The sequence below is a fragment of the Oratosquilla oratoria genome, chromosome 22 (assembly GCF_046742065.1).
Source record: "Oratosquilla oratoria isolate Oo_2021 chromosome 22, ASM4674206v1, whole genome shotgun sequence".
Classification (NCBI taxonomy): domain Eukaryota; kingdom Metazoa; phylum Arthropoda; class Malacostraca; order Stomatopoda; family Squillidae; genus Oratosquilla; species Oratosquilla oratoria.
Window position 1 is genome coordinate 14,231,509 of NC_134798.1, and position 15,249 is coordinate 14,246,757.

A 15,249-nucleotide genomic window follows, 5' to 3' on the forward strand; every position below is an offset into this window, starting at 1 on the left:
TAATATTCTCACTTTTAATGTGTTTTTTTTTTTTTTTTTTTTTTATCCTATGCATCCATATATCTAAATATATAATTGTTATATCTCAATTTGTATATACATTTATACTTAAGGCAACTGTGTAGTAGTCTGTAAGATGGCCTCTTTTTCCACAACTCTAAGACAATGCATCTGATATGTACATTTATACAACCCAGTATGCACTATACAGATATGCATAGGTTTATTGCTGACTGTAGTTGTCATTGCCATATAGAAATCAGTCACCGATGGTTGCCATTAGAACATAAGCAATTTAATTTGTCACTAAACAAGTTCAAGATTTTTGTATCACATGCACACCTGTTTCACTTCAACATTCTAAAAGGAACTGCACTTGTTCAGGTTGAGGGAATTGAAATATTGAAAAACAGAATGTAACTGGGGGCACTCAAATTTCTGAATAATCACACAAATCTCGATTACAGGAGAAACTTATTCGTCCTCCTTATTTATTTGCGGAGCTGTAATTTACCAAGGATTTAACTTCAACCTCATTTAATTCTTAACACTCGAGAATTCCTCTCACAGATGGAGTTATACAATTTCACTTATATATTTCTTTTCTTATTTAGGACATTCATTTACTGAGGGGTTAGGTCAAACTCGCAGGATTTAAATTTACCACAGCCTAACTTAATTCGTGGGATTTTGTTTATTAGAGAATGATTTCATTTTAACTATTTTACTCACATGGCTTTATTGAGGAAATATTTCTTCCTTATTAATTTGTAGGACTCATAAGAATATTTACCAATGGATACTTTCTATATGTTTGTCATTTTGAATATTAATGTGCGTAATTATAATCGACGAGGGAAATGTTTCAACCGCAAAACCTCATTTACCGAGGACTGATTGTATTTCACATGTATCTTTTTAGAGAGATCTCACATACCAAGGGAATTGATCATCCTTGAAAAATGTACAACCGTGCAGACCTCATGTGCAAAGGATTTTGTAATTTCCACATTTTTAAATAAAATAATTTCTTGTCTCCTTTCACGACAACCGCACATAACTTTTTCATTTTATTTTCTAGCAGGACTTTCATTTCACCAAGGAAAAGATGTGAATCTTGTACGAACAACCATGCATACCTTTTTCATTTCATTTTCTAGTGGGAATTCATTTCACCAAGGAAAAGATGTAAACCTTGTACAAACAACCGTGCATACCTTTTCATTTCACCAAGGAAAAGGTGTAATCCTTGTACGGATGATTGCGCATACCTTTTCATTTAATTTTCTAGCAGGACTTTCATTTCACCAAGGAAAAGGTGTAAACCTTGTATGGACAACTGTGCATACCTTTTACATTTTATTTTTTAGCAGGACTTTCAACTCTATGTAGCCCTTTTTTTCAAAGGAAAAGGTATAATCTTGAAGCATCATTTCACAAAAGCAAGTTTCCAAAATATTTTTGGCTCTTTTTCCAATTTTATATCATGACACTTTCATTTTCAAACCAAGATAATTTTCTTCCTCAATATATAGATCACATTTTTCCACACAATTTTTCCATACCTAGGTAATTTTGTCTTTTCTTTCAACGGATGTTATTTCCTTTTGTGGTTGAATTTTCAACCCAGAGGGAACCGACTTCCTCGTTGATTTCATACTTCTCGCTTAATGCCATTGAACCTTAGCCTCAATGGTTTTTGTTATTGATTTGCCTGCTTCTCTTCAATTTGAGGGAACTGACATCCTCATTGGTTTTGTATTTCTGCCCGCTATTTTATTCAATTTGAGGGAACCGACATCCTCACTGGTTTTGTATTTTTCCCCGCTATTTTATTCATTTTCAGGGAATCAACATCATCACTGGTTCTGTATTTCTTCCCACTATTTTATTCAAACTTGAGATGCCAAGAATTGTGGGTGGGTGTGTATTTACCTAATTATAGTATACAGGAAAGGAGCAACACAAAAATATGTGGATAAAAAAGGAAACGAATGAAGAGGAAATAGAGAAAGACAGAGCACCAAGAAATGAAGCTAAGGAAAAAAACAAGAAAGATTGGAGACTGAAGAAAATTAGTGGTTCATGATCTCTTGCGAGCTAGCGCAGCTGAGGTCAGTCTCGCTGCAGGCCACACCAGGCTAACGTATCCTTCCTGGTGATTGGTGACTTGGCTCATGATGTGTGCGGCTTCTATGGTTTTTCTTAATCTCTTTTCCAGTCCTTTGTGGAGAACCTCGACGTTATTCCAGTTGGGGAGGTGTGTGTGTGTATCTACGTGCACCACCAAGAAGTTATAAGTTCTCTGGTGGCGTAGATCACTCTTGTGTTCGTACACTCTTTTTTTTTTATGCCATGCGATAACTCTTTAGTACATGGCCGGACATCCTCCGCATGGAATTTTGTATACAATGCTGTTCTGGTTTATGATATTCTTGTTCTCATTCTTACTATGTCTGATTCTTAATCCCGCAGCATGTGCTATGTGTATACCCTTTGTGGAAAGAAAATTAGTAATTACTTCTGCTCCTTTTGAGTATGGTACTACCAGGTAATCTTCTTTGGTCGTTTTGTTACTTGTTCTTGATATCAAGAATGCTTTGTTTTTTAATTTGTGTAGAAGACCTGAGGGGTACATGAGTTTACAAAAGGCCTTGGTTATGTATGATATTTCATGTCAGAAATTCATCGCTGTATATCCATACAACTTGTAGGTAGAAACCTATTATCACACTGGTCTTTGTTCTCGTGCTGTGCCGTGAGAAGTAGTGTATGAAATTGTCTGTTTGTGGGTTTCCTATAGAGAATGTAGTGCTGCTATCCTCCCAGTGTATGAGTGTATCCAGAAAGGGAAGCTTCATTTCTACCGTGAATTGGATATGTTCGTTAATATTTGTTTGTTGTTGATATTTGACTTTTCTGGCATGATTACATGGACGATATTTTAGTGATAATGCCAGAAGAGTCAAATATTAAGAAAAACCATAGAAGCCGCACACATCACAACGAGCCAAGTCGCCAATCACCAGGAAGGACACGTTAGCTTGGCGTGACCCTCAGCGAGACTGACCTTAGCCGAGCTAGCTCAAAAGAGATCACAAACCACTAGCCAATCAGCGGGCTCCATTCCCAGATGGCTGGCAAGATGAACCAGTATTGGGGTATATATTGTCCACAAAATCTGATTGTCTGTAGTCTCTCTGAGGAAGACATCCATCGAAACGTTAGAGAATATTCACTCCTGTATTGTCCTGCATCCCCTTGCCACCTTCCACTCATATATATATATATATATATATATATGAAGCTTATAAAAAATTTTGTGATATAAATACAAATGTTTTATAGTAACAACTTCAATATTTTTAGCATTATGCATGATTACATCTCATATCATTGTTAGAAAACAATCATAACCTTACAAATGGATTACATGGAAGGGAGTGGGTGGGGGAGGGGGGGTTTAGGGAGTGGTTATGTGTGAATGATATTTTGATGCACCCCAAAGGGATTTCTCACTGTTTTCAACGTGACCGGACGTTTCGTCGCCAGACAATTCGTCGCCGGACAATTCGTCGACAGACATTTCGTCGAACAGACATATCGTCGCCGGACGATTTGTCGAATGGATGTTTCGTCGAATGGATGTTTCGTCGAACAGACTTTTCGTCGAAAAAGATATTTATTAATTAGACATTCTACATCTATTCTTGAGGTAATCATTTCAAGATATGAATGATAATAAGGTGATAAATGATGATATCAGTACAATTTGATATGTTTAAAGCAGCTGGATATCAGCTAATATTGCTCGTCGGAAGATCAAAGTAAGGCAAACTTATTTATCATTCTTTAATCTAAATACACAATACATACTAGAAATATTCCCACATATGGAAAGACATTTTTCAATATTCTCAAAAATATATTTATCAATTAGACATTCTACATCTATTCTTGAGGTAATTATTTCAAGGAGAGCATGGATGGTATAGAGTTGATGGTTGTCAGGAGCACTATCGAACGTTCCGTCGCAAAACCAGTGCATAATTTTTACTAATAAATCGAGATTAGTGTCAGTTGCCATTAAATCGATATCTTCCTCTTCGACTAAAACAAATCTCTCCCCTCTTAACGAAACCCTAAGTTCATCTTTTATTTTGTTCCCATCTGTGAGTTTTCTTTGTCTTCTAATCATTCTGCCAAGACTTGCTTTTTTGGGAAGAGATCCAGTGGCTTCCAAGGGAAAATCAGATATGCAGTTCCGAATTATAGCACCCGTAATTCCTTCAATATTATAGGCTCGTTCCTTCATCTTCTCTACCGTCTTGAGTACCACAGTTCTACTTGCATCTGGTCGGTGAGAATGTAGCAGTGGAGCACCTTGTAGTATATCATTCACTGTCTTAAGTCGTCCTCCACATCTCCTTCTTTCTTCGCATTTCCAATAGGTAGTGCTATCCCTCATTTTGTCAACTGTATAAGCATACCCATTGTACAGTAGTTTCCTTCCACCACATTTAGTAACAGTGAACTCCATGGCTTTTGAAAAAAAAAAAAAAATCTTATTAAAAAGAAAACTATATGTATATATATATATATATATATATATATGACAACACGGTATCATCAAGAAGCTAAAACCTATATACATACACACCATATCAAATGTACTAACAGATACTATTTGACTGAAACATTTTAACAGTTTCAAAAGTTTACAAAAAATTTACATTGATATACTAATAATCTCAAAGTTTATATAAAGTTTATATTAGATAAATCTATAAACTAATGACAAGGTGTGGTTACCAGTGAGAGGAGCACGGCGTTTCGCTTTTTACAGCTTTTTCAGGTATATAGTTGTGATACACATGATTGAGATTAAATAAGAGGAATAGAGGGAACGGGGAAAAGGGGGAGGGAGGAGGCTGGCCCAAATGTCTGAGATTAGGAAAGGTGTGAAAAGAGCAAATGGCTGGGCGACGAACATTGGTTCACAATCGAGAAAAGGGGGAAGAAAAAAAAAAAGGGTGAGCAAATGTCAACTGCGGATGGACAACGCAGCTGATATCCAGCTGCTTTGAACATATCAAATTGTACTGATATCATCATTTATCACCTTATTATCATTCATATCTTGAAATAATTACCTCAAGAATAGATGTAGAATGTCTAATTAATAAATATCTTTTTGAGAATGTTGAAAAATGTCCTTCCAGATGTGGGAATATTTCTAGTATGTATTGTGTATTTAGATTAAAGAATGATAAATAAGTTTGCCTTACTTTGATCTTCCGACGAACAATATTAGCTGATACCCAGCTGCTTTAAACATGTCTCCATCCAAATTTATCTCGCCTTATGACCAAACTCAAAAAATAGCAAAATGATTGGGAACTAACAATACAACAGGCTTCATGTGGTATTATGCCTAGAAACACTAAAAAGAAATACGCAATTGTTAATGAACGGTTGAAAAAACTCACGGATGACTATGCAAACAGAGATACACTAGAATACCTACAAACCATTGCACATAATTTGTAAGTTTATATCTATTTTTATAAAATGTATTTTATATTTCAATAGAACCAGTGCTAATCCTCAAATAAAAATGTTTAATAATTTTTCTATTGCATTTTATTTTAATATGTTAAAGTTCCTTTTAAAAAATAGTAAAATCTCTCTATATATATATATTTTATATATAGAGATATTATATATATATTATGTATATATAGAGAGAGAGATATATATATAGATTGAAATTGCCTTTATGGAACAAAACAATCGTTCGCGACGAAACGACCGTTCGACAAAAAGGGTGTTCGACTAAATGTCCATTCGACGAATCGTCTGTTCGACGAAGTGTCCGTCGACGAAGTGTCCGAGCGCCGTTTTCAATGTTACTGCATGAAGGGACAGAAAGGGGGGGTCACCGATTAAAGGAAGCAGCCTTGCTGTGGATGTGCTGTGTGTTGCTGCATTTCTTCTGACCCTGGGCAATGAGTAAGATGCAGGGGAGGAGCCAAGATGAGAGGGAGGGAAGGGTGGTGAATGGGGATGAAATGGATAGGAGTGGAGTTATGCCTTTTGACTTTGGCTACTTCCCTTGTAAGGGGAAAAAAGGCCCTTGGTATATGTATGTATGTGCAATTAAATTTCTTCCTTTGATTATAAATAATTATTATAGAACATTTTCTGTTGCCTTACAGAGTAATGCTTCAGAAAGTAAAGATGTTCCTCCAGACCTAGCAGTACCAGACCACCTTATCTGTCCTGTGTGTCTTGATGTTTACTACTCACCATTTGAAGTGAAGCCTTGTGGTCACACCTTCTGTGAACCTTGCCTTCGCCGCCTAGCTAAACCTAAGCCAACAGAGACACGTTGTCCTTTATGCAGAGAGTTGATTGGGATGTGTCAACTGAACAGAGGTGAAGTAAATTATACTTTTTTCTTGTGTGTTTTAGCAGGTATGCAATTCAAATAGGTACACATGTGTAGAACTTAACCTTTGTGCTTCAATTGATGGTCTAGAATGCTAATTCAGTATGCTGCAGATGAAGTTTATGAGTTTACAGCTTCCCCACATTCAAAAACTGAAGGTGCAGTGTCTTACATTTCTGTGACTGATAATTCAAGATAGCAAAGTCCAGCATATTTAAGTGACATACAGGGTCTAACAGATAAATCCGTACAACTTCTTATCACATGTTTTAAGATCAATATCTCGGGTTATAATAAACAGAGAGTTATGAAATTTTCAGTATATTTAGAAAAGGCAATAAGAACAATGATTTCATTCAATGTAACCACCTTCAGCTGTTATGACGCTTTCAACGCGTTTACGAAACTTGGATACAGCATTGATGATCTCAGACTTTGATAATGAACCCACAGCCTTCTTGATGTCTGTCTTCAGGGTTGTTATACTTCTGTGTGGCTTGTCACATGCCTTGGCCTCAATTCGCGCCCAAAAATAATAATCTAAAGGGTTTAGGTCTGGCGAATTTGAGGGCCACAACTCTTTGTTCCAGAACTGCACATTTGACCCTTCGAGAAGGTTGGTGGTTCTCTTCATTGTGTGGGCTGGAGCCGAGTCTTGTTGGAAGACAAACTGGTTGCCACTAGCCTTATCTTTCATCCAGGGTATTATTTTCTCTTCTAGAGCTTTGCAATAGACAATGGCATTGACTTTCTCCTTGTTGTTGAGGAAGTGAGTGAAGACGTCCCCCTCAGTTGACACCACACAGAGCACCATGACACTTGCTGGTTTCTTCGTCGTTGTCTTGTGTTGAACCTCTGAGGATGAGGAGGCTATCCAGCGATCATTCCGCTTATTGAAAGTCGCATCAACCGTGAAAATCTTCTCGTCGGAAAAAAACTTGATGACTGAGCCATTCGACTTCATCCAGTTCAACAGCTTTTGGCACCTGGTCAAGCGGATTTCTTTCATTTTTCGTGTCAAAAGATGTCTTTTTCCTTGTGAGAATGAGGTTAATCCCAATTTCTTTAATGCTCTGTGAATTGTCATTGTGCTGACACCTCTCTTCTTTGCCAATGTCGATAATGGTAAGGCTGGATTTGCATTGACACTTCTCTTGAGACCAGCTAAAAAGCAAGGTGTTAGAATTCTGCCCCTTCTGGGCTTGTGAGCAGCTCGTTGGTCTTCGCCGGTCTCATCAAAACGTTTACAAACATCGTAAACAGTTTGTCTGGAGTATTTTAGCATCCTTATTATGGCGCTAGGAGTGTGACCCGCGCAACGAAGTTCGCATATGGCTGAACGTTTGGCTTGTTCCATTGCTTAATGTTTATTGCACCGGTGCTAGTATACAACTGGCTAAATTATTAGACAAATGGAAGTATCTGGAAACAATCAGAATTGCCATATGTTACTTTTTAAGTGCTTAAAACCTCTTCAAAGTTTGTACGGATTTATCTGTTAGACCCTGTATACCTTTAGTCTGTCATAATTGAAAATCACCAATCAGTCTTCTCTGCTCTTTTTTTTCCAATATTCATTTGCAACAGTGAAATGCTTCTACTATGGACTGTTTCACAGTGCCACACCACTCCCACCAAAATGATGCCATGGAAATTTTTGGCTGTTGTATTGCAACTGTGGTGCTGGGCTATCATTGTTGAGTCATTTACATGTGAGGAAGCTTTAACCTCTTTAATATAAGTCAAGTTCTCGTGCACAGCATAGGATGCCTGATGTACAGTAAACTCGCGCTTATCCGAACGCATTTTAACCGAATAATCGCATTAACCAAACATTTTCTCAATACGGTAGCCATCGCTTCAACCGAACGTATTTGGATCTCAACCGAACATTCAAACACCCCTCCGTCTCTTCCGCCACCCCCGCAAGCTTCATCAAGTGCTCACACGGTGGCAGCACACTCCATGTTTACACCTGATAGGCTGTTTGATGGTACATACATTCGTGAGTCCTCTCGGTGATGATACAGTATCACAAGCTCTCTTTAAACATTTTCTCTTTATACTCTATAGAATATGTTTATGAACTATTATAAGCATTTCCATGTGTATGTTAAGTTTACAGGTACAAATATTGCAGCTGACATTACCGCATAAAACTCTACGGGAATGAAACATACAAAGTCGGATTAACCGAACATTTCGGTTAATCAGACATTTCTAATCCCCCTTGGAGTTCGGATAAGTGGAAGTTTGCTGTACAATGATTCAATGATGCATCACAGTACTGGCGTTATAAAATATAAAGACACTGCTGATTTACCTGTTCTCTTTCACTCTGAGTAATACATACATATACCAACGGCTTTTTCCCCCTTACAAGGGAGGTAGCCAAAAACAAAGGCATAAAAGTCACTTCCACCCATTCCATCCCCACATAATTTACTCCCATTTACCCCCCTCCCTCCCTCCCTCTTATCTTGGCTCCTCTTGGATGATGGCATCCCTACATCTCGCCCACTGCCCCGGGTCAGAAGCAATGTAGCAAGACACAGCACATCCACAGCAAGGTCGTTTCATTTAATCGGCAACCTCCCTCTCTCCATCCCCTCATGCAAAAAGAGAAGACAGAGAGAAATCCCTTTAGGCTACATCAAAATATCATTCACACATAACCATCCCCTACCCGCTCCCTTCCATGCACCACAGCATCATCCATACATAACCATTCTCCACTCACCCCTATCTTCTGTCTTCTCCTTTCCTCAACAGACATCCCCTTCTTTCTCAATGCCCCTTTTACCCCATCCATCCATCTCATCCTCAGTCACCCCCTCCTGTTCACTCCATCCACCTCTGCCTTCCACACTTCTTTTACTAATCTTTCTTCACTCATTCTTTCCATGTGTCCAAACCATCCCAATACTCTTTCATCAAACCTATCTCCCAACTCCCTTTCCATCCCTGCTCTCCGCCTTACCTCCTCCTTTCTCACACTATCCAGCCTAGTAACCCCTACCATACTTCTCATGCAATTCATCACAAACACATTTAAACTCTTCCTTTTTTGTTCCATGTTTCTGCCCATACAGTACTGTCGGCACAATCACTCCTTCATACAATCTCCTCTTAACATCCATTCCCAAATGTCTATTTCTCATTACACTTTTCAATCCCCCAATGCATTTCTTTGCTTCTCTCAATCTACATTCCACCTCCACCCCCACTCCACCCTTTCCCGCCACATTCTGCCCAAGTGTCTAAAGCTATTCACTTCCATCTCTCTTCCTTAATACTCACTTCCAATTTGCTGCCACATTCTCCCCTTGTACATCTCATCACCTTACTTTTACCCACATTTATCTTCAAGTTCCTTCTTTTGCACACCTTTCCAAACCCCATCACTAACTTCCTCAATCCCTCCTCTGATCTTGCTACAAGTGCAGTGGTGTCAGCAAACAACAACTGGCTTATCTCCCATTTTTCTCCATTTTCTTTAACCATCTCCAATCCTCAGCCTATTACTTTTGCATTTACCTCTCACACCACCCCATCCATGTATGAGTAATAATCACAGAAAAAGCAATCAAGCCAGTTCACAGAATTTGGGGATCACTTAGCTACAACTACAAAATAAATAAATCAGGACACCAGTGGCATCCTCGTATACCCACTCACGCCTCACGATGCCTATGTAGTTGGCGTCATCGTATGGTTGTGGTCTGGATTTGGGAGCCAGGAGATCTTGTTGGAATAAGTTAAATAGCATCGGTGATAGTGTTGCTCACTGGGGGTACTCCATTGTCTTTTGGTCCTCAGTTGATGGTTGTTCCAAGATATTCTCTATTCTTTGCCAAAATTATGTCTTTTTCCACCTGTACTGTTCTGTCAGGTGGCACTTTCTTGTTCAAGTCTTCCAGTACTTCACCATGGTCTTGGATCACATGTTGGACTCATGATCAACAGCTATTTCCCTCCCAGAAGAGAGCTCAGAGCTCATATATGACAGATCTATGGGTAATGCTGTGACCTTACATGCACACACACCCCGAACTCCCCACCCACAAGAGTTGGAGTAACGACTTGTAGCATAGCGATACTGAAATTATTTCAGCCCTGGGCGGAATTCAAACCTGGACCGCCATAGTGGCGGCTGGGAGCTCTACCACTGTGCCATGAGTGTGCAAGCAGCATGTTGATGAAATAGATATATGTTCTGATTCTTTCTAGGATAAATTTTTCCATCAGTTTAGATATGTTACAAAGGAGAGATTGGTCTGTTTGATGCTAGATTGTCTGACTGCTTGTGTGGTTTCAGGATAGGGATTGTGTGTGCTCTTTTCCAGGTTATTGGGATGCCATTGTACAATCAGGATTGGTTAAAGTTTCTGACAGGGCCTTTATTGGTTCAGAGCCCAGATGTTCCAGGTGGTAATTTGATATCTTTACCAGGACTTATGTGTGTGTTTTTTCAGTTTGTTGATGACATTTACTGTGGAAGAGCAAAGGTAGTGGGGGTCACCATATAATGAAGCTTTGCAGGTAAACCAGATCTGTTGGATTTTGCTATGGAAATGCTAAAGTATATCTCACTAAAAGCTTATTGGGATGGTTTGGACACATGGGAAGAATGAGTGAAGAAAGATTAGTAAAAGAAGTGTGGAAGGCAGAGATGATGGAGTGAACATGAAGTGGCGGCTGAGGATAAGATGGAAGGCATTGAGAAAGAAGGGGATGTCTGCTGAGGAAGGGAAAAGACAGGAGATAGAGGTGAGTTGAGAATGGTTATGTATATTTACCTAGTTGTATTATATGGGAAGGGAGCTATGCTCGTGGTGACCCATCTTTGTATCTTTCAGCATCAAGTTTTTTCTTAAAATCTTGAATAGTGTTTGCACACACTCCTCTTTCTCTTCTTTCTTCCAGAATTGGTAATTCCAATTTGGACAATCTTTGTTTGTATGTTAATTTGGAAAGAGTTGGTGCCAACATTGTCATTGCTCTTTGTATTCTAATTTCTTTATATTCTTTTTAGTACTGGGTGTCCATAGTGTTGCTGCATACTCCAGTTTTGGTCTTATTAGTGTAACTAATATTTTTTTAATCATTTCCTCATCCAAGTAGTCAAATGCCACTTTCATTGACCTTAATAGGTTGAAGGTTTCTCCAACTATTTTATTGATATGTTTGTCTGAGGTCTCTCTCTGAGCTCACTTTTTTGACTTCTTCACCAATTTTATAATTTCTTGATATTCTGTTTTTATTTTTTCCAAACTCCATTATACTACATTTCTTGACATTGAAGTTCACTTCCCACTTTTGAGTCCATTTCCAGATTTTGTCCAGGTCTAACTGTAATGATTCACAATCCTCCTCTGTTCTTACTTTTGTATTTTTGTGTCATCTGTGAAGGAATTCATATAACACTACTTCATCCATGTCATTTATATAAATGGCAAACATGATTGGAGCCAGTACCAAACATTGCGGGACACCACTTATAATTTCTTCCCAATTCGAGTATTTGTCTCTAAATAATACCCTCATTTTTCTCCCAGTCAGGAAGTCTTCCATCCATTCCAATAATTTTCCTCTGATGCCACTTATTGATTCTATTTTTCTTATTAGTTTCTTGTGTGGTACCTTATCAAATGCTTTTTGTAGGTCTAGAAAGGCACAGTCTGCCCATCCATCCAGTCTTGTATTATTTCTATTAGTCTCGAATAGAAACAGATCAGGTTTGTTGTACATGAGCTTCCTTGTCTAAATCCAAATTGAAGTGGATTCATTATATTTTTTTCTTCCAGATGTTTCCTCCTTTATATATTTGTACAATATTTGCATTTTTCCAGTCCTGTGGTACCTTTCCTTCTTTGAGTGAGTATTTAATTATAGTGTATATTTTATCTGTTAACTCCTCTATGCATTCTTTTAGTATCCAGTTTGCAATTCCTTCTAGACCATGTGATTTTCTGACATCAAGGTTTTTTATTTGGCCTCTGATTTCCTTCTGTGTTACAGTTATTTCCATCATTGGGGGGATTTCTCTCTCTCTCTATTCCCTCACAGTTAGGTGAGTTCTCAATTATGAATACCGATTTGAAATGATTGCTCATAATTTCTGCCATTTCTAGTTCTTCTGTATATTCATAATTTCCCTGGCACAGCATTTGTATTTCTTGTTTATTTTTTAGTTGACCATTTACATACCTGTAAAATAGTTTAGGTTGTTCCTTGCATTTTTCTATTATTTCTCCTTCATAGGTGTTTCTCTTTTCATCTCTGCATATTTTTACATAATTGTTTCTTAGTTTGATGTATGTTTGCCATTTGCTCCGGTGCATGGAAGGGAATGGACAGGGGATGGGGGTTAGGGAGTGGTTATGTATTTACCTAGTTGTATTTTACAGGAGGAGAGCTATGCTTGTAGTGACCCGCTGTTGTATCATTCCACATCCAGTTTTTTCTTAAAGTCATGTGTAGTTTCAGCACTCACTGTTTCCTCTTTCAGTTTGTTCCAGATATCTATTACTCTGTGTGGAAAGTATTCTTTTTCAGATCTCTTCTGTAACTGTCTTAAGTTTCTTCTCGTGTCCTATGTATTTCTTCTGTCCCATTTTAGTAGGTCATCCCTATCAAGAATTTCCATCCCTTTCATAATTCTGTAAATGGTTATCAAATCACTTCTTTCTCTTCTTTGTTCCAGGGTTGGTAAATTTAGTTTATCCAATCTTTGTATGTCAAATTGCAAAGTGTTTGTGCCATCTTTGTCATTGCTCTTTGAATTATGTCTAGTTTATTTGTTTTTTGTGGTACTAGGTGTCCATAGTGATGCTGCATATTCCAATTTTGGTCTTATCAGTGTAACTAGTATTTTCTTTACCATGTAGTCAAAGGCCACTTTCATTAAACTTGATAAGTTCAAAGTTTCTCCGACTAATTTGTTGACATGTTTGTCTGGTGTCATATCATTTGAGATAACTAGTCCTAGGTCCCTTTCTGAGTTTACGTTTTTAACTTCCATAGTACCAATTTTATATTGCCCCGAGATTCTATATTTGCTTTTTCCAAATTCCATTATACTACATTTCTTAATGTTAAAGTTCACTTCACTCTTTTGACTCCATTTCCAAACTTTGTCCAGGTCTTCTTGAAAAGATTTGCAATCTTTCTCAGTACTTATTCTCTTTAATATTTACCTAGTTGTATTAAATGGGAAGGGAGCTATGCTCGTGGTGACCCGTCTTTATATCACTCAGCATCAAGTTTTTTCTTAACCCCTTCCATACGGTGCCGCACACGTAGGCGTCATGAGGAGCAAGTGGATTCGCGACGCTGCCATATCGGCGTCTTGATTATATTTATTGTAGTCGCCCCTGTGTTTTTACATTCTTCCAAATGTGCCCTGAATCCCATTCTCTGTGGTTTTCAAAATTCACGGGTGAAAGAGAGAACGATCGATATAAGCGGTGACTATATTTTATGATGCGAGTATTATTACGACACGTCGTACGGCTGGCATTGGCTGCTGCCCGCGAGATTTAAGTCCGGAGTGAAGTGGTTAATAGTTTCACATTATCTGCAAATAAGTTCATATAACATTCCATGCCTTCATCCATGTCATTTATATTAATAGCAAACATTATCGGAGCCAATAGAGAGCCTTGGGGCACTCCGTTTATCATATCTTCCCAATTTGAGTTTTTGTCTCTAATTACCACCCTCATTTTTCTTCCATTCAAGAAATCTTTCATCCATTCCAATAATTTTTCTTGTATTCCACCTATTATTTCAATTTTTCTTAGTAGTTTTTTGTGTGGTATTTTGTCAAAGGCCTTTTGTAAGTCCAAGAAAGCACAATCTGCCCATCTGTCTCTTTCATGTATTATGTCTATTAATCTTGAGTAAAAGTATATAAAGTTTGTACTACATCTTCCACTTCTAAATTCAAATTGTTTAGGGTTTAGTATATTGTTCTCTTCCAAGCGTTTAATCCATTTATCTTTAATAACTTTTCCGTATATTTTTGCAGTTGTGCTTGTAAGGGATACTGGTCTAGTTTGTTGGATTTTCTTTGTCTCCTTTGTTTATTGGTACAGTATTTGCATTTTTCCAATCTTGTGGTACTTTTCCCTCTTTGAGTGAGAAGTCAATTATCTTGTGTATTTTGTCTGTAAGTATCCAGTTTGTTATTCCATCAGGCCTGTATGACTTTCTGACATCAAGGTTCTTTATTTGGTCCCTTATTTCTTTCTGTGTCACTGTTATTTCTTTCATTTCGGGGGATCTTTCTCGCTGTCCTTCATCCCAAATTTGTGAGCTTTCAATTGTAAATACAGACCTAAAATGCCTGGTCATTACTTCAGCCATTTCTACATCTTCTATATATTCTTTATTTCCTTTGCGCAGTTTCACTGTTTCATGTTTCTTTTAGTTTGTCATTTACATATCTGTAAAATAGTTTAGGTTGGTCTTTGCATTTGTCAGTTATATCTTTTTCGTAGTTTTGATGTATGTTTGCCATTTGGTTTTTTTTTTTCCATCTTTTCCAGGCTTTGTCTCTTCTATCTTTAGCATCACTACACTTTTTATTATACCAATACTTTATGTAAACCCTTTTTTGTTTCTTCTTAGGTACATATTTATGTGTTCCCTACTTGTGTTTTTCTTTAGATGTGTTCCATCTCTCTTCCATCTTTGTTTCATCATTTGAATTTTTTTCACATCTCTTTTTCTGCATGAGGGGATAGAGGGGGGTCACTGATTAAATAAAGCAGTCTTGCTGTGGATGTGCTGTG

General features: G+C 37.8%; 1 protein-coding gene across 1 annotated transcript in view; it reads left to right on the forward strand.

The window, feature by feature from the left end:
- LOC143037439 (E3 ubiquitin-protein ligase RNF180-like) overlaps window positions 1-15,249 on the forward strand; it is a 138,239-nt gene that overhangs the window by 101,501 nt on the left and 21,489 nt on the right. The window contains exons 8-9 of the mRNA XM_076205660.1: window positions 6,219-6,438; window positions 8,304-8,444. Of these exons, the coding sequence (XP_076061775.1) occupies window positions 6,219-6,438; window positions 8,304-8,444 (361 nt within the window). The remainder of the gene's footprint in view (window positions 1-6,218; window positions 6,439-8,303; window positions 8,445-15,249) is intronic.